The sequence below is a fragment of the Pezoporus flaviventris genome, unplaced genomic scaffold (genome assembly GCF_033815535.1).
Source record: "Pezoporus flaviventris isolate CSIRO_AGI_PZ_B2104156 unplaced genomic scaffold, CSIRO_AGI_Pfla_v1 ptg000011l, whole genome shotgun sequence".
Lineage (NCBI taxonomy): Eukaryota > Metazoa > Chordata > Aves > Psittaciformes > Psittacidae > Pezoporus > Pezoporus flaviventris.
This window is the reverse complement of record NW_026892559.1, coordinates 2,127,673-2,153,007: the sequence shown is the minus strand read 5'-3', so window position 1 is coordinate 2,153,007 and position 25,335 is coordinate 2,127,673. Positions and strand designations below refer to the sequence as shown.

The 25,335-nt window shown below is 46.5% G+C and overlaps 1 protein-coding gene across 2 annotated transcripts in view; it reads left to right on the top strand.

Annotated features, from left to right (window-relative positions):
- SGSM3 (small G protein signaling modulator 3) overlaps positions 1-25,335 on the top strand; it is a 29,228-nt gene that overhangs the window by 1,384 nt on the left and 2,509 nt on the right. For both annotated transcript variants that reach the window (XM_061450775.1, XM_061450776.1), the window contains exons 2-20: positions 7,762-7,844; positions 9,528-9,613; positions 10,804-10,870; positions 12,006-12,214; positions 12,366-12,473; positions 13,074-13,217; positions 13,591-13,786; positions 14,016-14,161; positions 15,136-15,363; positions 16,275-16,329; positions 20,289-20,416; positions 20,717-20,872; positions 21,410-21,464; positions 21,933-21,982; positions 23,228-23,380; positions 23,480-23,550; positions 23,891-23,939; positions 24,241-24,326; positions 24,678-24,800. In XM_061450775.1, coding sequence (XP_061306759.1) covers positions 7,838-7,844; positions 9,528-9,613; positions 10,804-10,870; positions 12,006-12,214; positions 12,366-12,473; positions 13,074-13,217; positions 13,591-13,786; positions 14,016-14,161; positions 15,136-15,363; positions 16,275-16,329; positions 20,289-20,416; positions 20,717-20,872; positions 21,410-21,464; positions 21,933-21,982; positions 23,228-23,380; positions 23,480-23,550; positions 23,891-23,939; positions 24,241-24,326; positions 24,678-24,800 — 2,117 coding nt within the window. In that variant the 5' untranslated portion in view covers positions 7,762-7,837. The remainder of the gene's footprint in view (positions 1-7,761; positions 7,845-9,527; positions 9,614-10,803; positions 10,871-12,005; positions 12,215-12,365; positions 12,474-13,073; positions 13,218-13,590; positions 13,787-14,015; positions 14,162-15,135; positions 15,364-16,274; positions 16,330-20,288; positions 20,417-20,716; positions 20,873-21,409; positions 21,465-21,932; positions 21,983-23,227; positions 23,381-23,479; positions 23,551-23,890; positions 23,940-24,240; positions 24,327-24,677; positions 24,801-25,335) is intronic.

Sequence of the window (25,335 nt, the reverse complement as noted above, 5' to 3'; positions counted from 1 at the left end):
ATTATTGGTTAAGGGACCTATACAAAATGAGCTGCCAGTCTCAGTCTCATTCTTAGTTGGTTGCAAAATTGCTTACCATGTTTGGTGTTCGGGATGCTTTAACAAAGGTACTGGTGAGTTTGCCCCTCCCAGGTGATACTGCATTTGAGATTGTAACTGTTTTGGAAATGGCTGGGATCGTGTCTGACTTCCTGGCTGTTAGTTGCAAATTTATCATCAAAACATGAGAAGGAAAGAAAACTTTAAAAAATAAAACCTAAGGAGTAATGCAACTTTGTCTTCAGTGATAATGGTGAGGCGTATGTGTGTTTTGGTGTATGTGGTCATACAGCTCTTCTGTCTAACTCAGTGGTGATCCTAGTTGGTGATCTGTATCACAGTGGTTATCCTAGATCCTATTGATAGGATGTGGAGATTTCACAGTTGTCAAGTGGGAAGAGGCAGACAAATAGCTTCATTCTGTCGTGAGTACAGTGCCACAAACATCCCTCAAGAGATAGAAAGATGTTGGCACTTCAGGTTTGTATCCTCAGCAACACAAAGACTTACTTAAACTTCTTTCTATGCCACCTTTCATCACACAGTTAAGGTTTTAGATATATAGAGCTTACACAGGGTAAGTGTCTGGGAGTGTTGAGGAAAATCTCACTTCTGTGGGAAAAGCTCTCAGCTGTGGTACTGTTGACACCAGGTAGGGAAGAGGAGGATGTTGTTCTGCCACACTTGTTTTGTCTCTGAGGAAGGCCCGTCTGTTTTCTAAACTGGACTGCAACAAGTTATATTGGTAGCAGAACAAAACAAAAGCTAGGAGAAATGAAAGCACACTTTGTTTTATGAGATAGGAGAAAAGGAGATAGCATAATGGTAGTATGACTATGAGAACTCCTGTCACTGCCCAGTCAGTGCAGTATTTCTTGGCTGGGAAGTACCTGACGATTCAGAGTTGAGAGAAGATATCCATAACCCGACGGGCCTTTTATTCTGGAGAAGATCTTCATGATCCCCAGAAACAGGAAATATTGGAGGGGGTGTTGGTTTGTTGTCCATGTTAATGGTTGTTATATATTTTGCTTTTTCCTCTGAGTTATCTGTGCCTATAAATTTCTGCTTGAGCAAGATCTAAGTAGTCTTAACGTGACATGCTAGGTAAGAGCTTTGCAAACGGTCCTGAGAGGTGTTTTGGGTACTTTTAGCCTCTTCAGAAAGTTTGAGTGCTGGAAACATTGGGTATTGGAAAGACAAAGCTCTGAAAGAGAAGGATCTTGAGTGCTGTGGGATATACTCTCCTGAAAAAGCTATTTTCTGGAGACAAATGAAGTGAGCCCTAGCTTAGAGTCCTGCTGGGTGAATCGGATGGGTTTTTGCTAATACTAGGCCAAATAGTAATACAACAGAGCTACGGGAGAGTGACCTGAATCTAACCTTTCTTGTGCCTCACCAAGGGAATGGCAAACCTTGACAGCTATACCTCTGCAAATCCATCAGAGACCATGTCAAGGAAGAGCCATTCTACAGGCTGTTGTTCCTTTGTCACTGGGAACAGTAGGATGAGACCAGGTTGAGAATCAAACATTCACCTGGGGTGAGCATACAGGGCTGGCTCTGGACGTGATGGAGAACACCTCAGATGGCACCGCTTGTCACTGCCCAGGATAGGAATGTCATATAAAAGATACCTGTCTTTCAATAACTGTCAGTAGTGCCTTCCAATATTTTTTTGGTTGGTATAACCCTGCATCTGTAACAGAAATATTTCCTTTCAAACTTCTATATAACAAATGAAACTGAACAGTTGTCATTACCTTCCACAGACATCTCATTAACGGTTTGCAGACTTGCAGAAGTTTGTGGATCAGAAGGTAAAAACCACTTCTGGAGAATTTTGGTGAAAATGAGTTTCTGTAGAGCTCTGCAGAAGTCCCCTGGTCCTGCACCATGCTTATTTTGGTGAAAGCGTCTGTTTATTGTGCAGAAATTGACTCTCATGGAAGAGATGTTTGGGGTTACCTTAGACACTAATCAGAAACCTTTGAATTATATATGTGTAGCAGTGTTTAATGTGGAATTGCCTTTACCCTAAGCCTTGATGACTACGGCAGTTGTAGACCTGCCTTTTAGCATGCAGGGCTATTTTCCCCTCTGTTGGACTCAAGGGAAATCTTGCTATGTAGTGAGAGTGGACACCTTGCTATGTTGTATCCTGGCCTTTTTCTCCAACCTCATTCGATGCAGATTAAAAAAGACAACTGTTGTTCCAGTGCTCAGCCTGTTGTCATCCTCCTGTGTGAGGTGGGAGGCGCACACCTTCTGCTTTCCAGGCTAAAAGTGTGGTAGCTTGTCTTAGCAACACAGGGTATCAGCAGAGCCATAGATAAGTTTGGTTTGGGTTTGGTTTGATTTTTTTCGTGGACCACATGGGGGAAGCCTTTGTTAGCTCCAGATTTTAGAAGTAGGAGATTCAGTCTTTTCAGGCTGGGTCCTGCACAAAGGATCAGTTCTTTGCTTTAGAGCCAGATAAATAGAAGGTAGCTCTGCTCTGAGAAGAAAATATCTGTTAATATGTAGGATAGCTGCATTCTACATGAGTAGGTGTTGTGTAGGGTTTTTTTTTGGAGGCAAGCTTGACACATTGAACTACAATCAGGAAGTCCATCTGTGGTCTGTCTGTCCAGTGCAGGAGGAAACAGGATTCTGCTTTTTCACATCCTTATTTTCAAAACTGAGATTACATGAATATGAAACTGGAAGTTACTTGTTCTGTTCCTTTTGTATAAACTGAAAATGGTTCAGCACATTTGGCTCCAGCAGGGCTCTCTGTCATTACAGCAGGCAGACTTGCTGGACACTGATCAGTGCAGGGAGCAGATACCTTGCATGGAAGTACCTTTTAGTACATTTCTGCATGAAATTACATTTCCAGTGTAGCCAGGAGTCTACAGGGTGCTTTATGGCAGGAGACACAGAGGTCCAGTTTACTTTTTCTTGTCTCTGTTGTGTGTCACTCTAATAGTGCCTTTAGGCAGCTGGGAGGAGGCTGCTGCAGTGAGTATATGATACCACTTGGTGACTGGGCAGCACTGGGTGTCTCTGAGTGATGTCTCTGCAACATGTCTCTCAGTGACATGATGCTGTCAAACACTACATCCTGCCTGCCTGCCTGCCTGGCTCTGTAGGTTATTTTATCTCTGATTCACTTTGTCTGCTATGAGAAACTGGGCTGAGGGCAGTTAAAGTCCCCCAACTTTTAATTCCAGCTCGTGGTAGAAAGCAAGCATGAAGGCTATCTCAGCACCTCCATCCTGCATTTGTAGTGTGTTGCTCAGCACTCAAAGCAATGTAAGGCTGGTTGTGGCTTGTAATGACCGAGGTTCACCAACGATGTACTGACTCCTTAACCAGAGGTTTGTGAGTGTCAGTATGTGTGTAGGATTCCGCATCATTTAAAAAGTCAGGGTGTGAGGGGCAGAAGTTATCTGCATCTTGTGCACCCCTTGTTCAGGTTTGTGGCTGTGGTTTGTTTGCTTACCTACCTGTTTGTAAAACTGGAGTTTTCTTCTGACTATATACGTGAAAAGCAAATATTGACTCGTGGGACTAATGGTATTTGCAGCTTCAGGATATGCGTTTGCCTGACCTAAGGGAGAAACCAGTGGGGGAAGGGAAAGTGAAGGGTTTTCTGCTGAGAATGCCCCTTGTGCATTTCATTGAGCAAGTCAGGATTTTAATGAGGAAAGCAAAGCTTTTCAAGTGTGAGAGGACAGAAATGAACTGTCAGATTTGGTGCACAGTCTAATTTTTGTCTGATTTTTGAGGGAGGGAGTTGTTAAATTGGATTCAATCTACTCGGGTTTTAAAAGCTGAGCTGGAAGAGGATTCTAGAACTACACCTAAGTTCATGGCCTCTTGATGGGTACTGTGGCTTTTGCTTTTCTCTCTTTCAAAACTTTTATTTAATAAAGGAAGAGAATAGAGCAGTGGAAACCAGTTGACAGGCCAGAGGTGGCAGTGGGATTTACTTCGTGCAGTATTGCTTCATGTTCATATTAAGCATAATGGAAAGCAGTTTTTCCCTGTGCTAGCTCAGTGTCAAAGGAAGTGCTGTATATGCTGTCCCTATGGTAGTGGATGAAAATCATTCTAGGAAGAATTGTTATGCTTGTTCTGCTCCCTCTGATGATGTTCACTGACTGCTCTTACATAGTTGTAATATTGTACTAATTGTAATGTTTTCAGCATACAGAAACATTTCTTTGCAAAATGGTAATTTTCTGCAGAGTGTGCTAGAGATTTGTTGCTTTTTGGTGGCTTTTTAGTGGATTCTTTATTTTTTTGTTGCTAAAAGCAGCAGGGAAGAACGCTCCTGAGTTTCTGTCTCAAAATAAAGATCCTACTGAAAGGCTTTGGACAGTGTCATTTCATGCCTAGCTCATTCAGGCGCTACCACAGCAAGTTGAAGTGGAGATCACGTGGCAAAAGAGGCCAAGCAAGCAAAACATAGGCAGTAGGAGATTGTTATCTGGTGTTAGCAAAAAGCCAGGTAATTGAAATCTCTCATATCACAGCTGTGTGGAAGAGCAAGTGTGTCCAGAGAAGGCTCGGTATCACTAAGTGGAAGTAAATTTGCAGGTCTCCTTTGCAAACATCAATTTCTGAAGGACACCTACACTGGAAAAGAAACTAATTGGATATAATCCTTCAATGTGTGTATTTGCAGCTCCAACAAAGGTGTTGCAGCTGGAACACTTCAAATAGCTCGCAGCCGTCTTTTTCAGGGACGCACGCTGACATTACAGCTGTCTTCTAGCAGGCTGGAATCAATGGTGGTGTGATTTGTTTTACAGGCTCAGCTTAAAAGGTAAAGCTTCAAATAACAGGTACCATTTGCACTTTAACAAAATATACACTTCTTTCAAAGTGTGAGGACTCCCTGTTGTGTGACCAAAATCGCTTTGTACAGGAAGCTCAAGTTGCCATTAAAAATGGGAAATGCCTCTCAATTCCTGGGTGAAAACTGGGTTTGATTTTAGAGTTCTGATGGTTTGCAGGTTGCCATGAGTATTTGTTGAATCTGATCTATTTTTTCTTTTGTATCCCTTACTGTTGTTCATTTCGGAAGTAGGTACTGTGCAAATAACACAGCTAAGTAGGCTGTGGCAATTTCATGCATGCAATTTCACAGGCTTCATGGAAACACCTTTTGTTATTTGCTGTCTCCTTGCTTAGGAGATTTTGAGAGTTCTTTTAGGTTTATATCTGTCAAAGGAAAGAACTTCCTGTATCAATCCCACATGCCAGATATCCTCCTCTTTGGCTTGCACTGAGTGTTGCACGGTTGTGTCAGGGAGCCTTCTTCCACCTGTGGTTCCACCAGTTCCTGCGGTGCTGTACTGGAAGCAGAGCTGGGAAAGGGCAGAAGGCAGGGTGATGGAGACCTGCAGGGCTGGCACAGTGGTCTTGGCATCTTCTCTTGAAGACATCTCGCTCCATGGGTGGTCCCCAGTGCACCACCTCCTTGTGCCACAGCTGGAGCCTTCTCTTGGTGTGATTCATGCTTGACACTCTGCCCTTTTGCACACCCCAGTGCCAGCAGCAAGGTGAGCTTCAGGCTTTCTCTGGGCCCGGTCCCAGATGTGTGCTCACAGGAAGGTTTCTATAGGAACCAGGGACAGGAAAAACCTGCCCACCAAGTTCAATGCTCTAATGCAGGCAGCAGGCAGGGGAGTGATTTCCAGCAAGGCAAAGGCCAGCATGTGATGACGTGGACAAAGGAAGGTGTTTTCCTCTGCTACATCTCTCCTGGGATGAGGAGGCACTTGTAGCTTCAGCACTCCTGCCCAGCTTCCCAAGCACCGTGGTTAATTCCCTTGTTATGGAGTGTTTTCTCGTCTACGTGCCTAACACATGGGCCTGGCTCCTCTGTTAGCAGGCTGGTTCAGCAGTGACTGTGGATGCGATGAAGGTTGCTAATGACCGAGGGGATCCCTGCTCACAAACTTGAGGCATTGAGGACAGATTCAGAGCCCAGGTAATGAGAAGCATGAGCAGACATACAACATGGCTGAAACTGTGACTGCATTCCTAATAAAAGTCATTAGAAACAAGGTTAACCTGGGCTGAGAGAAGGCAGGGGAGAAGGACATACTGCAGGCTCAGGAGCAGAGCAACTGTGGTTGCAGGGTGGTGATAAGCCTGAAAAATACCCCATCAAAATATGTTCACAATGATGTTGAAAGGGGAATAAGTATTGTCAGCAGTTTTACCTGCTTGGCGTGCATGCTGTGTGCGTTCCAATGTCTAATGAGCTGCAGGTGCTCATTTTGTAATTCTTATGTCTCCAAAGCTACTCAGGGAAGAGTTGGTGCTAAGACAACAAGTGGGGCTATGATGATGGGAAGTATAGAAAAACGTTTACAGAACTCATGGGTGAGCAGTTGACCATTGTGTGGACAATGTTACTTCTCAGAAATAAAAGCTGAACTTTTTTTTGTTTCTTTCTGTGTTTTTCTTTTTGCCTTCAGAGCTGGTGTCAGAAAATCAGAGTGTCTGTTTATCCATGCCAGCCTTTCCCTTGCAGAGAACTGTTCAAATCTGGGAGGAAGAAGCCTTAATGTTTGTGTTCTCAGATAGATCTTTTCACGCTTTTGTAGTGTTTTACAGCTGCTTATCTTGGAGTGCTGTAGCAAGCCACTTGCAGGCTGCAAGAGCTCACTGGAAAGCTCACTGAGATGCAAAGGCAGTATCACCTTGTACTATTGAGCTCTATAAACAGCTGGACAGGGCTTGCTGGATGAATCCCTGGGGTTCCTTCTTTTAGTCATTTGCAGTCCTAAGTAGTTTTACTGGAATGGGGAAGCTGGAAAACCCATCCCGGTCATGCAAATGTAAGTTTTAACTAGGTTCTTTTCCAAGTAAGCGCAAGTGACTGATAAATCCCAGTACTGTCTTTATCTGCTTCACAGAGGTGGCTCCTGCTGGCTCCCACATGGAGTTATAAGGTTGGTCTTAAAGTCCAAAATCTCTCCTTCTGATTACTAAATCATTCCACTGTTTTTGTGGAAAACTCCTATAAAATTCTGCTGTGAACTGGTATCAGGAAAGTCAGCAGGGGAGCTATGCAGGCTGTTTCATCATCTGAGGTCTATTGCCTGATGTAGTTCAGAGGAGCCTGGCTCATTGCAGAGGTACTCGATAACATGCTGTCCACATCCCAGCCCAGTTAGTCACAGAAAATCATTTTCAGAAGTTTTGCCAGCACCCTTCAGGGAGCTGTATTCCACAGCGTAATACACTTTGCTCCTGGTTTGTGATGCCATTCCTAAAATCCCTTTCAATCTTATTGCAGCTAATCCTTAAACCCTTTTCACCATTCCAGTCCTTTCTCCCTGGACAGTGTATTCAGAGAATGATGGTATGGGTTTTATAGTATTGGTGAATAAATACAGGACTCACAATACGTAATGGAAAAAGTGATGGAAGTTGACTGGGGTTTTGACATTCTTTCAGTCAGCAGTGCTGTTACTGTCACAAGGAATTTGGTGAATGACAGCGTGCTCTTTCAAGCTAATGGGTAGGAATGAAACCAAGAGTCCAGTCTCTCGAATTTAAAGTTCCTGTGGGAGAACTTAAATACTAAGGGATTTAGTTTTCCTGTGGGCAAGTTGTGTGTGAAGGGTGTGTCTGTTCTTCACCATGTGCTTAGATACCGACTAAATTCTGTCATCACCAATATGTTTGTTGTTGTTTTTTTCTTCTTGTAACAAGATATTGACATCTGACCTGTGATAACGGCATTTCTGGACCTGCTGACGACCTCTGCTACTCAGCCTTACCTAGCACAATGTCAGGTGAGCAGACAAAAATGGACACAGTATAGGTGAAATAGGTGCTTTTATCTCTTACTACTGAGCAAAAGAAGCAGAAAGGCCAAATGGTCCCTCTAAGAAAGGGACTTTTAGGAAAGAGAAATAGTTCCATGGCATCATGTTTATTTTCAGGTATATGAAAAGCAATGATGTGTTTGGCTTCGCTAAGGGGAAATCCTGCTTGACCAATTTGGTGGCCTTCTGTGATGGGGCCACAGAACTGATGGATAGGGGCAGAGCAGTTGACATCTACCTGGACTTATGTAAAGCGTTCGACACTGTCCTGCACAACATCCTTGTCTCTAAACTGGAGAGACATGGATTTGATGGGTGAACCACCCAGTGGATAAAGAACTGTCTGGGTGGCCGCATGCAGAGAGTTACGGTCAGTGGCTCAATGTCCAGCTGGAGACCAGTAACAAGTGGTGTCCCTCAGGGGTTGGTGTTGGGGCTGATCCTGTTCAACATCTCTGTCGCTGACATGGACAGTGGGATTGAGTGTGCCCTCAGCAAGTTTGCCGATGACACCAAGCTGTGTGGTTTGGTTGATACACCAGAGGGCAGGAATGCCATCCAGAGGGACCTTGACACGCTTGAGAGATGGCCAATGCCAACCTCATGAAGTTCAACAAAGCAAATTGCAAGGTCCTACACCTGGGTTAGGGCAATCCCAGGCACAGCTACAGGTTGGGCAGAGAAGAGATTCAGAGCAGCCCTGCAGAGAAGGACTTGGGGGGTGCTGGTTGATGAAAAACTGAACATGAGCTGGCTGCAGTGTGCACTCGCAGCTCAGAAAGCCAAGGGTATCCTGGGCTGCATCAAAAGGAGCGTGACCAGCAGGTCGAAGGAGGTGATCCTGCCCCTCTACCCTCCTCTTGTGAGACCTCACTTGGAGTATTGTGTGCAGTTCTGGCATCCTCAACATAAAAAGGACATGGAACTGTTGGAACAAGTCCAGAAGAGGCCACGAGGATGATCAGGGGACTGGAGCACCTCCCGTATGAAGACAGGCTGAGGAAGTTGGGGCTGTTCAGCCCAGAGAAGAGAAGCTGCATGGAGACCTCGGAGCAGTCTTCCAGTATCTGAAGGGGACCTACAAGCATGCTGGAGAAGAATTCTTCATCCAGGACTGTAATGATAGGACAAGGGATAATGGCTTTAAACTAAACCAGGGGAAGTTCAGGTTAGATATAAGGAAGAAGTTCTTTATTGTGAGGGTGGTGAGGCACTGGCACAGCCAGTCCAAAGAAATGGTAAATGCTCCATCCCTGGCAGTGTTCAAGGCCAGGTTGGACAGAGCCTTGAGCAACATGGTATAGTGTGAGGCATCCCTGCCCATGGCAAGAGGGTTGGAACTAGATGATCTTAAAGTTCTTTCAACCCTAACCATTCTGTGGTTCTATGATTCTGTGATCATATGATCTTTCTACTGCTTGGAAAAGCTTCACGATCAATGCCAAGCCAGGGGAACCATTACCCAAAAATTATTTTTCTGCTTACTTACTTTGCTGGTGAAGCGGGAGCTGTTTCAATGTCTAGGATAGCAGTAGTGATAAACTGCCGAGTGAGTCCTTCCGTTGCTGAAACAAACCTTTACTGAGTATGTGCCTTCCAAGGCAGTCTTTCCAGGTTTTCACTGTTGTGTGTTGATCTCTTTCTGTTTAGGCCATCATACTCCCCCTGCTGGGGGCCCCTTTTCAGCGCTCACTCCCAGCATTTGGCCTCAGGACATCCTGGCAAAATACACGCAGGTACAGTGTGGGGCAGGGAGCGGGGTGTCCTCTGGGACCCTGGTGATTTCTTATGGTCTCTGAAAGCCACAGGGGAAAGGAGGGAGGGGTGCACTTTTACTCCAGTGGTTGGTTGTGGATGCTTGTTTGCTATTTAAACTTCACATGTTTTGCGGCTTCATCCTGGCTTTTGCAAGAGCATCTTTCAGAGCACTAAGAAACTTGTGTGAATTATTGCCTTGCTGTTTTGCAACTATTGCTCCACTTTGAAAATGTTGACACCCTCAGGGAATCTCTGTCATCATTAAGCTACTCAAGACGGCTTGTGCATGGCAGGAAATGCTAGCCTCAACACTTGTCACCAGGTGGGCAGAGCAGGAAGGAAGGGAGCAGCCATGGAATTTTGTAACTTACCCGCAGTGTTTCCTGAAAGCAGTTAGGCCCTGTAAAGCAGAGTAAAGCTTACTGTGGAGCAATGCTAGAAGCATGCTTCTTGGGTGCTGCCTAGGTGTAATGCTTGTGGGAGACCACACAGGAGGGGCAGGGGCTTTCCGGAAAAGGGGAGGTATCTGTAGGTTTTCACTTCACAAAAAAGCCTGGTTGTAACCTCCTGCAATGCCAACCATGAGCACAGATGAGGAAAGTTGAGATTTGGGTCATGGACTTTAATTTCTTTTGGCCTGTAATTTGGGCTTGCTTCACAGGTGCAGATCCCAGTTTTGCCTGTCATATTTCAGAGAAAATCTGAAAGCAACAGGCGGGAGATGGAGCAATGCAGGGAGCTGAATTTGCAGTGTGTGTGCAGAGGTAACATACAGGACTGCTGTGTATTATAGACATAGACAATAGAGACCGCTTGAGCTGGTGTGTGTGGATTTCTCAGTCCATGAAGAGCGCTGCATGCCTCTCCAGGTGGGAAGTTCTGACCTTAATATGGTGCTGGAAGAAGGATTGCTGGGAGAATCTGTGCAGGTGTGAAGGCAGGGCTTCACAGCTTCCATGGAGAAGTCAAAATGGGAATGGCATACTTACTTGCCATACTTCCAGCTGGGAATCGTGGTGGGAGGCATTGAAAATGAAAAGGGCAAGGAATTCTAGTCTAGTCACTCAGAGGGCACAATGTGGACAGTGGTGGGATGGGGCAATATCCAAATGTCTCTGTTCAGTTGTTCAGAGCTAAAGTGTCTGTTCTCCTTCTTCACATCTCCTAGAAAGAAGAATCTGTCGAGCAGCCAGAGTTCCACTATGATGAATTCGGTTTCCGAGTTGATAAGGAAGGTAAAGCCAGTCCCATACCTTCCCCTTCCATTGTGTCCTGCGTCCAGCCCTTTCCATGCTTCAGAGTATGACAGGGTGATTTTTCAACCATTCTGTGCCAAGTCTCATCTACCCATCTGTAGACATCATTCTGTATCCTACCATTGTAACTGACTGTGTTGGACATGCTGGTCTAATGGGGGTCTGGAGCATAGGCTATGGAGCATAGTCATTTCCAACCCCATTATGCTTGTGCCATGAGTAAGAGGGAGAGCTATTGCAGCTGGGCATTGAACTACAACAGCTGGCCGCCTTTGCAAAGAGGAAGAGAAAGGAGTGGGGAGAATAGGAATGGCTTTATGTGCTCTGAGAGTACATTTCTAGGGCTCAGGCCATACGGTGCAAGGGCAGAAGTTGCTTGCATGTGAGCACTGAGGCACCTTGAGTCATAGAGGATCTTCTTTGAAGCAATGACCTGGAGATGAGGACAGGACACAGTGATTTTCTTCAGCCATAACATTTGATTGACTTGTGCATTATAAAATCTGCAGAAAGATCTGGACTGCATTGTCAGGATGTGTTGTATGGTGAAGGACAGAGTGCCTTACGTCAAACCTGTACTTGTGCTGAAGTATCTATTTTAGAAAGCCAGCCTCAGGTTAAGTTGCTCTCTCATTGTGAATTTGGAAGTGTTCTTGTTAAAGCTATTTTGGTGATTCAATAGACCCAAAGTTAAAATTTTTCACCTCATTACCTGCATGAGCATATACCTTCTGCTTGCCACCTCTGAGGCTTGCTATGCTTTTGTCAGCCTGATTTACAGATCCTTACAAAACCCAGTAGGATGACTGCTGCCAGGATCTTGTTTAATTCTAGCCACACTCTGTTCTAAATCATGATTAAGTAGGGACTAGAATCCTGCTGACAGCTTCTTCAGTTCTCAAGGCCTCACTGCCTTTTGCTTATGACCATAAAATTTGCTGCATGGAGAAGACAGAAACCAATCTTTTCCTTTCCATGCTCAGGCTGGAAGACGTGAATGTTTTTAATGTGCTTTCTTTGGATGGCCATCCTACTCCCTGCCCTATGTTCATTCCCTCTCCTGTTTCCCTCACTCACGTGTTTCCGTTTCTTTCCCTTCCCTTTGCTGAGGCAGATGGTGCTGAGCCAAACTCCAGCAAGCTTCTGGGGATCCCACTGACAGAGGAGCCACAACAGAGGCTCAAGTGGCAGGCTCATCTGGAATTCACACATAACCATGACGTGGGTGACCTCACCTGGGACAAAATTGAGGTCACCCTACCTCATTCAGACAAGCTGCGCTCCCTGGTGCTAGCCGGCATCCCACATAGCATGAGGCCACAGGTGAGGGTGCTGCCTGTTCTGGGCAGGCTCTCCTGCCTGGAGTAAGAGAGAGTGGAGCAAGACCACTTTCTCTTGGTTGAGAGGGTGCCAGATTTTGACTTTCTTAGTGACTTAGTGACTCCTCCTGTCTTTGTTCACCCTGTTCCTATAGCTGTGGATGCGCCTGTCTGGAGCCTTGCACAAGAAGAGGAATTCAGAGATGTCATATCGGGATATTGTGAAAAACAGCTCTAACAATGAAACCATTGCTGCCAAACAGGTAGAAGACACTGCCTAGTGCTGACTGGGCACAGGGAAGTGGGGAGAAAGTGAAATTTGCTGTGTGAGGAGGAAGGGGTCTGACACCTGAAGCAGGGACAGTTGAGAGGAGATACATGGTTGAATCTTGCTCTGCGTATGTTCACACATCACCAAGAAGCTAGATTCAAAATGGTTGGAAGAAGGAACAGCACTGCCTAAGGGAGATCTCAGGGCTGTTCACCTCCAAGTCCTCTGTCAGATACAGCCAGGTTGTTGGTTTCTCTCTGGAATAGGTTTGTTGGAAAGCCTTCCTTGAAATCCAAGCAGATGAAATTCTTAACTACTATGCTTGCTATTCTTAGTGGTGAAACTAGGGGTTGAGTTTAGGCAAGTATTCCTTGGGAGTCACCAAGTCACTCTGTCTCACATGTTACTGAAGGCTGTTAAACTGACTCCAGGTGCTTGGGCAAGCCACCTTCTTTGGTGCCTAAGGACATATAGATGGGTGTGGGGAAGCAGAGTTCCCTGAGGCAAGGGGCCGTGGGGAAGTGCATAGAGCAGAAGGCAGTTGTTCATATACTGCAAACTGACTCTGTCCTTGTTTATGACTGTCTGGCAGATTGAAAAGGACCTGCTACGCACAATGCCCAGCAACGCCTGTTTCTCCAACATGAACAGTATTGGTGTGCCACGGCTACGCAGGATACTACGTGGACTTGCCTGGCTCTACCCAGAGATTGGGTATTGCCAGGGCACTGGCATGGTAACCTGCTTTCAGAGTGTCTTTGTGATAGCGATAGTTTTGTCTGTGGTTGCTACGCTGGTGCAAATGATTTGAGGCAATACTGCCAGACACTGTGGCCTCCAGATGAGTTGAAAGGAAATCCTTTCTACATGGAATATTTTCCTTCGGTAAGGGAGTAGCACTGTGTATCCAAAGATGTGGAGGAACTCAGTCCACTTTGTTAGGGAGGGGCATGCATTACACTCAGAAGAAATCCCTTCGGTGAAGACTGCAAGAGAGCTGCTGCGAAGGAGGATGTTCGTCACCTAGACACTGGTCCATCTCCACATGAGGAAGGGCGGAAGGAGTTCTGCTCCTCTTAGGACATGTGTTTCTTCTTTCAAAATCCTAGGTGGCTGCCTCTCTGCTGCTCTTCTTGGAGGAGGAAGATGCCTTCTGGATGATGTGTGCTATCATCGAGGAACTGGTTCCTGCCTCCTACTTCAGCACCACCCTGATGGGTGTACAGACAGACCAGCGTGTGCTGCGACAGCTCATTGTGCAATACTTGCCTCGCCTGGACAAGCTGCTCCAGGAGCACGATATTGGTAAAAGTGTGCCCTAGAAACCATAGCTTTTATTGCCAGGGTGACATGTAGACAAAGATTATTGTTCTTGTTTCACAAAGAGAGAGAAGCAGAGCCAGGAGCAAACCTCCTGGCCCTGGAGGCAGTGCATGGTCATCTTTAAGCTGAGAGGACAGCACTTAGGACAGTCCCTGTTCACTGGTTGGTTGACTTCTTATGTTGTGATTCTTTTCTGTACCTCTGTTCACAGAGCTCTCCTTGATCACCTTGCACTGGTTCCTCACCTCTTTCGCTAGTGTCGTTCACATCAAGCTGCTGCTGCGTATCTGGGACCTGTTCTTCTATGAGGGCTCTCTGGTGCTGTTCCAACTCACTTTGGGCATGCTCAGTATGAAGGTAATTTCCACTTCCTCTTCCTCCTTTATAGTACTTTGATGTTTAATCCTGAGTTTTAGTTAGTTAGTTAGAAAAGTCCTTTAGGGCAAGAAGGTTTTGTATCTGCTTCCTGTATGTGGTTTGGAAGTGTGCTAGGGAAGATGACTTCCTGCTGCCTTCAGAAGTGGAGGCTGTGAAAAATCTCCAAGGCACCATGCAGAAATCTGGGATTGCTGGTTTTCTCTCATAATTAAACCCCATTAGCTGTCCCTTCTGTTCAGTTTAGATCCCAACTTGTGGGTTCATCTTAGCTAACCCAAGGCACCTCCTGATTTTGCATGATCTATGAGCAGAGGTTTAAAGCAGAGATTATGGTCATCTGGGAAGCTTTTGATGGCACTGTTGAATGCTCCAAGAGATTAGCATTGTCCTGACCACATATGATTAGCCTCTCTACCTGATTTAACCACATGATCTTTTTCTTTTTATGTGAAAAATGATTTTGTGGTTCAGCTTGTTGTTTGAAGAGCAAGGGTGAGCCCGCTGGGAGTAGGGGGAAGGTGGAGCACAGCTGGACATGGTAGGCACTCTAGAGTGTGTGAGACTGAGCAGCTTCCATTCTCTTATTCCCAGCTAGATCCCGCTGTGCCCAGTCCTAGTGGTGGGTGCAGAATAGCTTTGATTTTGTCTTTCCTTGCTGATTTGATTTCTTTTAAATGATGAATGCTGTGATTCAAAAACATGCCAGATAAAATTCTGAGGGCAGGTCTCAGTGCAGTAGAGCATTAAAAGGTGCTGTTCACCTCCCAGACATAGTTTGAACTTTTCCTGTTGAATTCTTTTATGGAATTTTTCAAGTCTTTTATGGAACTAGACTTTTACATCTAGTTACGCATACCCAAGCTCTACACTGAATATAAATCACATCTAGCAGGCCCAAGAGCATAGCTGTAGTGTTCATTGTTCTGTGTGGCAAAATGACTGTTTCGTTGCAGGAGGATGAGCTAATCCAGTCTGAGAACTCTGCCTCAATCTTTAACACGCTCTCGGACATCCCCAGTCAGATTGAAGATGCAGATGTGCTGCTGCAGGAGGCCATGCGCGTGGCTGGCTCCCTGACAGATGTGGCAGTGGAGACTCAGCGTCGCAAACACTTGGCCTACCTCATTGCTGACCAAGGGCAGCTGCTCAACTCCAGCACCACTGTCAACAATTTATCCAAAGTGAGTGCTGCTCATATACGTTCCCTTATGTATTCCCTCCCAGTTGCTGTTTGTGAGTAAGTAGTCCTCCTGTAGGAGAGGATTATGGCTCCAGGATAACTGTCATCCAGAGGAAAAAGGTATTGGGAAGTTGGAGGAAGGTCTGTACTAATGAGATGCTGTCAGATCTGTCCTGGTTGATAAATCATCAGGTGAAAGGGATGTTGACATTGATTGTAGTTATCATTAATGACAGTTCTGATGAAATGTATGCATTTCATTCATGGAAACTAAAAGAACCAACTGCTTTTGGCAGAATTTGCTTGGAGCACACAGAGCAAAGTAGGACCTGGAGTTAATCCATTTGTAAGAATCTGGTACACTAAGATAACTCTGGAAGGCAGAGTCAGAAAACAGCATGAGAAGCTGAATAAAAAATGCACCTGTCTTTAATCTTGGACTACAGTCTGCCGTTACAGATGATGTAGCTTCTGTTTGTCAAGCCTGTGTGGGAGATGTATTTTTGATGCTCGTCTGCGTGCTTATCACAAAGTACTCCTGTAATTCCAAAATATAATCGGCATCCACTTAGAAATTTTTACATAATTACATGGGGACCTGGTTTTGGCAACAAGTGCAATTAGGTTATTTACTTGAATCATGGTTGATTCTTGAACTTCAGTTATGCTTTTGTAACAGTTGAGCTATAAGTAACCTGTTGCACATGGAACAGGTCAAGCAGTAGAGGTGATTCATTGCGTCAGAACCAGAATAACTCCTATCTAAAATTGCTAGTTCACTTTCCTCCCCTGTCCAGTGGTAGCTGTCTGGACCCCTTGCCCAAAGCTGCCCAATATGAAGGGTTGCTTTATTTTATTTCTGAAATCTGTCCTACTGTGCGTGCTGCATTCTTTCTTTTCTCTCTCCCTCAGATTGTGCGCCGCAGAACTCAGCGCAGGAAATCTGGCATCACCTCCCTGCTTTTTGGTAAGGACAATCCTGTGCCTGTCATGTGATGTTGATGGGTGTAGCAGCCTAGGAAGGAAGAGAGCAAGCAAAGCAGGGAAACACTGGGGCAGAAAAAGAGGGTAGAAGGGAGCCAGAACTGAAGGATGAGAGTGAAGAAATGCAGTTTTCTAGGTGCTTGCTTTGGTCTGAGCTCAGAAAGTAAATTTTAGGTTGCATGGTTAGTCCCTGAATGGTGACTAGCTCAGCCCAGCTGTGATGTCCTTCTTGCACTGACCAACAGGTCAAAAGCGTTTTCTGGCAGACTGTATGCAGTCCACAGGCTGGAAGCTGTTCTTTCCCAGTCTTACTCTGGAGCATCTTTGAAAGTCTGAGACAAGGAAAGATGGTCTCGTGTGTCACCACTGGAATTTATAAATACAAACATCACTGGTGTGCCCCCTTACTTACCTTGAGAATTCAATGTTGTGAACATTTTTGAGGCTTAATTTTCTTTGCTTATGAGCTAAGCCAGCATATATCCAGAAGACACAAAGCCAGAATAGGTTTTGCATGGGTTTTAATAGTAACTTGCTTCTTTGACTCCATAATAACCCTTTCTATTTTAGGCCTCACTGTCATCGTCTTCCTTGCAACTGGTTAGTGTTCTTGAAATTGCCACATTTCACCACAGAAATGTTTTTTTCCGGAGGAAGACACCATACTGAATTTACAGGGTTCAGATAGTGTTCCTGTTGTGGTTGAAATAGCCTGACTAAATCTAAAACTTGGGCTTACTGGTATTTTCAGAGAAGAGCTTTTCTGATGTTCTCCAGGAACATGATCTATTGTCACAGGCTTGCTACAAGGACATACAGCATTACATATAAAAGTTATGGTAGAAGACCAGCGATGCTGTAAAGTCAAGCTGCAGAAGTGAAGAAATGCAAGGAAGTTGCTTGTGCAACTTGATCTCAGGCCTCCTGTATGTAATGCTATCATACATCCAGGACAGATGATTGAACCAGCAGGGAGCTGAACTGCCAGATAAATCTTTCTTGTATCTCAAATAGTCTCCTTGACCAAGTTTGAGTAGTTTTATGAAGATGATAGTGAGTTGTACCACACGCAAAGATAAAATTTAAATTCAAGCTTCAAAATGTATCAGTGGTAGAAGTGAGATGATTGATAGTGCTTTCTCATTCTAGTGGGGTTTCTGAACAGTGACTGTCATGTTTTTTACATAGTATTCTTCTTGGTATTTAAAATCTTCGTTAGAATAGAGAAGTTGTCATCCTGCAGCAGATAACCAGAATGGAAAACTTCAGCCTAAGAGAAGGGAAGGAAAGCTGGGATGTGATAAATTCATCTTATACTAGAACTACCCGTCAACCTTAAGTGTAAAGTCTGCTGCCTGTGATAGTTACTGTGTAGAGCTGGTACATAGACCTCATCTGGGTGGGAATAACAGCTTGCCCAGAACTTGGTTGTTCTTTCTTAGAGTGAGTGCAGATACTAGTAGTGACTTGGACAGGAGTCATAGAATCACAGAGCACTGTTTGGAAGGGACCTCTAGGAGCCTGTGGTGCAACCTCTCCTGCTCAAGGCCAGAGTCTTGCTGATGCTACATGAGTTTGGCCACCCCTTTCTCTAGCTGATATGCAAGCAGTTGGACCAGATTTCTAATGAAGGAATAGAAAGAAGAAACAGCGAAAGGTGTTTGCAGAGAACATGATGTGCAGTCTTGCTCTGTTCCTGTTGGATGGTCACTGCAACAAGGAAATGCAGGACAGCTAGTCCTCCTCTTCACAACTGTGCAGCTAATCGGTCTCTGCAGACGCAAAATAGAGCCTCCCCACACATTGCTGATCCCACACTGGTTTCCTGTTTTGGAAATGTATATGCAGGCGTGTCAGGTGCAGTGGGGTGAATCTGGAGGAAACCTTTCTTCTCTGTCATGTATATTCTGAGGTAGGAAGGTATGGAACTTGCTTCCCATATCTCCTGCTCGTGTTTGGGTGGGATTGACCTTAGTACAGATGGAGGAGCACAGTATTTTGGCCAGAAGGGACTGAATGAGTACAGGAAGAATCAGTGATCTATGTAAATGAGGGCAGCCCATGGAGCTACTGCAGCTGTGGTTGAGTAGTTTCTTCTTTAGTCACAGTCTGTTTTAGCAACATGCAGTTTCTGGAAATCCCCACTGTCTGCGTGATCACCTATGTATTTACAGTCTTTGAATCTGTAGTGAGGCTCTGTTGAATCTTACAGGCTCTGTTGCTTACCCCTGGCCACTGAGGGGGAGGTTTTGTTAATTTTCATTGCTTGGACTGGAAGTAAGTCCCGTGCCTGCAATGCCCTGCAATTTTTCTAGTCCAGAAACAAAGTTCTGTTTTCTCTTAAGTTTTGTGCGTCTGATTCTCTAGTCATTTGATTTAATAAATAGAAAACAATTCTGAAAAATTATTTTAAATCTAATTTTGGGCTTCTATTTGTATTCTTAAAGTTTGGGTCTATTTAATTAAGATTACTTGTGATTAAAAGATAACGTTAATCACTTTTCAGTAAGCAGAAGCTTCATGTGTACATAGCTGTTGCAGTAGCTGTATAGCTTGGGCCACACTATTCATATTGGTTTCTACAGTGCTGTTAAGGGGATAAGCAGAGTACTAATTTGCTAGCCAATGATTTACTTGGGTCTTGCATTAAAGCTGTGTTTGTATCAAAATTAGACATTGTTTAAATGTTGATTTTGTTACTCAAGCTACCACATCTTCAGTATATTAGAGAGAGAAAAAACAGATGTATGAAAACATTTTTGAGTTTAAACAAAACATCATGTACCAAACATCATGTACCCAGTTTTCAAGGCATTCAGATACATCAACTGTCTGTAAAGAATCCATCCCATTAGGTATCTATCTGCATAAATTGATAGAGGTAGGCTGTGAAAGCTCCTAGGAGGAATTAGTGACTGTTGAAAGATGCTTTGGTAATTTTTACTCTGGACTCATGACCATTTCTATATGCCCAAACCCTTTTGAAATCTGGCTGTTAGGGAGGTCAAGGTCTTAAGTAGGTGACAGCTTTTCTCTTGTGGCTCTGACTGCTAGGCTGATTCAGCAAAGTGGGCTGTTTTGGCTTTTCACATGTTTTTTGAGACTCAGTGAAGAATATGCTCTCAGCCTGTGAGGTGTACGGAAATCAGAAGCAGTTCAATTAAAATGTGTTTCAGCTTCGAGACAATTTCAGTTGAAGAGAATTTTTGAAAGTTCCCAAGTTTTGTGTCCCATCGTTCAGCTGCCTATAGAGAAATGTCTACCCAGTATAAAGGAGGTACGCAGCACGCAGCTCCTTGATGTACTGAATTGCCCAGATGACAAGAGATGACATCTCTATGCATGGAGACCTCATAGCAGCCTTCCAGTATCTGAAGGGGGCCTACAAGGATGCTGGAGAGGGGCTCTTCATTAGGGACTGCAGTGACAGGACAAGGGGTAATGGGTTAAAACTTAAACAGGGGAAGTTTAGATTGGATATAAGGAAGAAGTTCTTTACTGTGAGGGTGGTGAGGCACTGGAATGGGTTGCCCAGGGAAGTTGTGAATGCTCCATCCTTGGTGTTGTTCAAGGCCAGGTTGGACAGAGCCTTGGGTGACATGGTTTAGTGTGAGGTGTCCCTGCCCATGGCAGGGGGGTTGGGACTGGATGATCTTATGGTCCTTTCCAACCCAAACTGTTCTATGATTCTATGACATCTTCCAGTTCCAGATTTTTTTTTTAAATACCAGCTCCTTAAAATTGGAGACAGTCAAATTGGCATAAGCTATTTACATCATTTTATAGATTGGCAGTAAGTACCTGCCTTAGTGCAGGCACTTTTAATGTCAGGCTTTTTTGATTTCTACAGAATTGATGATTTCTAATGTTAACAAAAAAAAATAAATGCCTTATGCTTGGTTTCTTTCCTTGCCTTCCCTCTGGCTGTGTGGGCTCCCCCAGGGGATGATGATCTGGAGGCACTGAAAGCCAAGAACATCAAGCAGACGGAGCTGGTGGCTGACCTGCGTGAGGCCATTCTCCAGGTGGCACGGCATTTCCAGTGCGTGGATCCCAAGAACTGCAGCATTGTGAGTGGGAACAGTTGGGTCTGCACTGCTGTGCGTTCCAGGCATGAGCGTTGGGTGTCCACCACAGGCTGTTCACATGCTTCTGGAGCATGGGCTCAAGGAAGAACATGCCAGGTGTAATGGGTGGAGAGGGAAGGTTGCTCAACCTATCCCTGATGGAGGAAGGCTGTGTGGGGAGGTTGTCTTCCAGCTAGGAGCAGGAAAAGCTTTGGGAAGAGGGGCATGCAGGCTTTGGCCCATCAGCTGGGAGTCATCTGTTGCTTTTCGTTCCTCTTTGCTCTTCACCCACACGTGTGCTAGGATCTGACTCCAGACTACAGCATGGAGAGCCACCAGCGGGACCACGAGAACTACGTGGCCTGTTCCCGCAACCGCCGCCGGCGAGCCAAGGCACTGCTGGACTTTGAGCGACACGACGACGATGAGCTGGGCTTCCGCAAGAACGACATCATCACGGTACATCAGCCCTTGAGACAGGGACCAGGGCAGGACCGGCCTGTTGGGGTGCTGCACTGCCTCTTCTGCAGGGAAAGAAGGGAGGAGATCAGCTTAGAGCCCAGTTAGGAGCCCAAGGGAAGCAGTTGGTGTTTCTGGGAGCTGCCAGGGGATGAGGCAGTGTGTCCCTGTGAGAGTTGGCTTGTGTTCGTTCTCAATGCAAACACAAAGTCCCTTTCCTGGCTGCCATGCAGCTGAGTAGAAGATCGATTTGGTCCAGCCTGAGTCCCAGTTTAACACTGCACACTGAGCTGTGGTAAGGCTGTAAAAGAATGCATTTGCATTTTAGCTGTGTGTGTCCCATCCAAAACAGGGGAGAACAGGGTAATGTAGTGTTTGCAGCGCCTTTTTGACCTTGAAGGCCCTGGGCCATGTGAGAACAGAACATTGACAAAACAGCTAAGAAAGCAGTTCCTCATTCTGCACACACAGCCAGGTAGCTGTAGCCCTCCAGGCACTGCACTTTTTAACCAGTGTTTTCCACTCCCTGTTTTTCAGATCATTTCCCAGAAGGATGAGCACTGTTGGGTGGGAGAGCTGAATGGACTGAGAGGTGAGAGCAGGATTGGTTTCACTGGGGAGAGTGGGGCTGGATGCAGAGCATCCATTCATCCACAGCACCTGCTCTGGCACGTTTGTAACAAAGGCTCTGCTGATTACCCGGAGCATCTGGCAGGGACAAGGGAAAGGTTAAAGCAGGGTATGAGAGCGGTCGTGCAGCTGCCAGCCTGCTTCTTGCGAACAGCAACTTTAGGCTCCATCCTCCTGGCACAAGGTGGTTGGGTGCATGTCATCTCTGCTGCTTGCAGGCAGTGTCCTATAGTTGGCTTCTTCGTGCAGTTGCCTTAATTCTTGTGATTTTCAGGATGCTCATGTCTTTGGGATGGACCTTTCTTTTGGGATTGGACCCTTCTTTGGGTTTGAACCCTGATTTATTCTCAACTTCCGCTGGGCTCTGATCTTGTCTGTGTAGGGGTTTTCAGTGTCTGTGTCAGGCTTACCTCTTTGTCACTCTTTGCAGGTTGGTTTCCTGCAAAATTTGTGGAGATCTTGGATGAGCGGAGTAAAGAGGTAATGAAAAAAAACCACACCACCTGTAAAGTCATAAATGCAAAACAGTTGAAAAGAGCTGTCTGTGTCCCTCCTTCAGTCTGTTTGCTCTCTTTGGCTGTTGAGCACTTGGTGATGTGATCAGGCAACTTATCTTCCTAAGCCTCTTTGCACAACTTCCTCAAGCTGAATGGTTGGAGAATGAGGGCCCCACAGGGCTGCAGGGCGTAGCTGAATGTGATGCCTGGGCTTGCAAGGGCCCTAGAGATGAACTTTGGGCAAGCTGAGAAAGCAGCAGGCAGGTGTGCAGGAGGATCCTGTGGGCAGTGTTTCTGCTGGCTTCCCGCTGCCTGTGCTCTCCTCCTTCCTCCTTTGAGGCTGTGCCTGTGGATCCTGCTCATGCTTTGCGGTCACTGCAGTGAATTCTCTCTGAGCAGCTGTGCCCAAGGGGCAGTGTCTCAGTTCCTTGCCACCTGTCTAGAATGGATACTTCAGTATGGCCCCAAGACCAGGATAATTGGATAGGAAGCAAACATCATTGGCTGTTGGCCTAGGCAATTTGCAGGGAAAGCGGAGAAAGCCCTGTTCCTCCTTCTCCTCAGCATTTGGAGAGTGAAGAAGGGCTTAAAGGGTGACTTGAGATCCCATGGGGACATCCCTGGAGAGTTCAGTATTGACATTTCACTTGCTACCTCACTCGCTTCTCAGGGCTAGTTCCTTAGATGCAGATCACTTCTGTGTGTATAAACACACCCTGTACTGTTGAACAGTTCTCCTCCCATCTGTGGAAATAGGATCCCATCCTAATTTTGGAATATCTTTCATGGAACAGTGTGTCAGGGTGATACCTTGAAGTGATGTACCAGCTGACCAGGGAACACCTATTGTAGCCCCATTTGCCTTGTCTTAAAATGTCCCAGAGACCCTCAGTGCAAGTCAAGTCCCTCACCTTAGCTCAGTCAGCATCACACCAAACCACAACAGTTCCTATATGCTGAATGCTGCCAGGATGGTGCTGTGGTCACCTGTGTGGTCTCCTGGGCACCACATAGGCACAAAGGTCCTGGTGTCCCAGCAAATATCCAGGGACTAGCACTGAATGTGGTGCCTTATGCCAGAGCCAGCAAGAGCATAAGGGGTTAAGGGAGGAGGGGCTGGTGGGCACCTGGAGTGGAAGAGCTCTGTGCATAGGAGCTGTAGGTGAGTGGCACCTCCATTCTCTGCCCCTCAGCAACATGCTGAGAGCTGCTTCTTGATGTTCCACAGTACTCCATCGCTGGAGATGACTCAGTCACAGAAGGGGTGACGGACTTGGTGCGAGGAACACTCTGTCCAGCCTTGAAGTCCATACTTGAACATGGATTGAAGAAGCCATCCCTGCTGGGGGGGCCCTGCCACCCTTGGCTGTTCGTTGAAGAGGTGAGATGTCTCAGTTCCCTTTGTGGGGCAGTGTTGCCGGAGGGCTGGGATGAGGGCGCTGTAGCGCAGAGTTTTCTGACTGTCCCTTCGCTCCACTAGGCTGCAAGCCGAGAAGTGGAACGTGACTTTGACTCTGTGTATTCTCGCCTTGTGCTCTGCAAGACTTACAGGTAAGGCCACTTTAGTCACACGAAGTAGCTGGGTCTGTGCCCTGCTCCTGCATGCTCATCAAACCACTGCTGTTCTCCACTTTGGGAAGGCTCATGGGCTGCCCCATCCTCCTGTGGGTGTAGTATCATCAGGCTGCTGTGCGGGTGCTGACTTGCGGTAGGCAGTGGCTCTCATCCCCTTCTCTGGACTCCTGTGTTTGCTTCTGGATCTGTATCCTGCTCTTTCATGGCTGCATGATCACCTGTGGGCTTAGCAGTAGTAAGAAAGCTGTTGGGGTACAGAAGAAAAAGGCCAGCATCTGCTTCAGATCTAGCTAGGTCTCTGCTGTGATCTTTGCAGGCTTGATGAAGATGGCAAAGTCCTCACCCCAGAGGAGCTGCTTTACCGGGTAAGTGCTGCCCTCAGCCCAGCCAGAGCCCAGCTCCTAATATGGGGAAGTTCCCCATGGAGGCTGCTGAATGCCCATCTCTAGGGAGATGCTCCAGAGTCTCCTAGACCTTCTCTGATAGGGAGTAGAGACTCCAGGTGCTGGGGGGAAGGCACAAAGTGAAGCCACTGGGAGGGCTCGCCTCCCCTGGTGCTAGCTGGTGGCACTGGGTGAGGGTGGGCAGCTGTGCTGCTGAAGTGGCTGCCCTGCCCAGCCTAAGGTTCAGCTGAGGAGGTGGTAACCACATCTTCCCTCCCTGCAGGCGGTTCAGGCTGTGAACATGACACACGATGCTGCACATGCAGAGATGGATGTGAAGCTTCGTTCCCTCATCTGTGTTGGACTCAAGTGAGTCATCTAGTCCTGATACCGTTGGCATGGTGGGTGCAAGGAGCTCTGGAGGGGGCAGAGTGGGCTAAAGGGCAGAAGCTGTTTCAATCTACCTTAGGCCACAGGGTCTTTATCTCACTGCAGCCAAAGAGTGAGATCTACTCCTTGTTCATCATGCTGGTCTCACTCTTGGCTGGAAGAAGTAGCTCTTGTTGCATGAAGTGGCTCACACAAGTTTACTTGGGTTATCCAGTCCCACTGGGACTGTGGGTTGGGGTCAAGACTTGGGCTGAAAGCAGGCTGTCCCAAAGGGATGGGGCTTCTTTCCCTCCTTCAGCTTAGTAATACACCTCCACCCCATTGCTGCAGTGAGCAGGTGCTGCATTTGTGGCTGGAGGTGCTGTGCTCAAGCCTGCAGACCGTGGAGAAGTGGTTCCATCCCTGGTCATTCCTGCGCAGTCCCGGCTGGGTGCAGATCAAATGTGAGCTGAGGTAAGTGTCCCCGTGGGCCTCACCAGGGTCTGGCATGGATTTCCTCCTCCCCTGCAGGAGGTGGCCCTCTCCAGTGAGCAGCAGCTTGTGCTGCCCAGACATCCCTGCTGCAGAGATTTCCTTCTGTGTGCTGAGGCAGCAGCAACTGTCTTGACAGTTTAATGCGATGCAGGGTGCCCGCCTGATCCAAGGGCTTGGCTTTTGTGTAGCTGTCTTGACAAGCAGGCAGCCCCTGCCTGCCAGCGACCTGCTGCTGTGCCCCGCACCTACTCTGATGGAGAGACTGCCTTTTCTACCTGTTGCTCTCCAGGTCCTCTACCAGCCACTGTGAGTGCAAGCAGGCAACAGGGAATGTGCTAGGGAGACAGTGGTTGTCACTGGCCAGGAAGGTGTCAAGTCACTGGCTGACCCCTGATTAAGCGAGGGAGTGATGTCAGGGGCTGACTGCGGCTTTAGTGCCTGAGCTTGCATAAAGCACATCACGTGGAGCCCAGGGCAGACATCTCATGGCATGCTCCTGGCCCTCCTGCGTCTG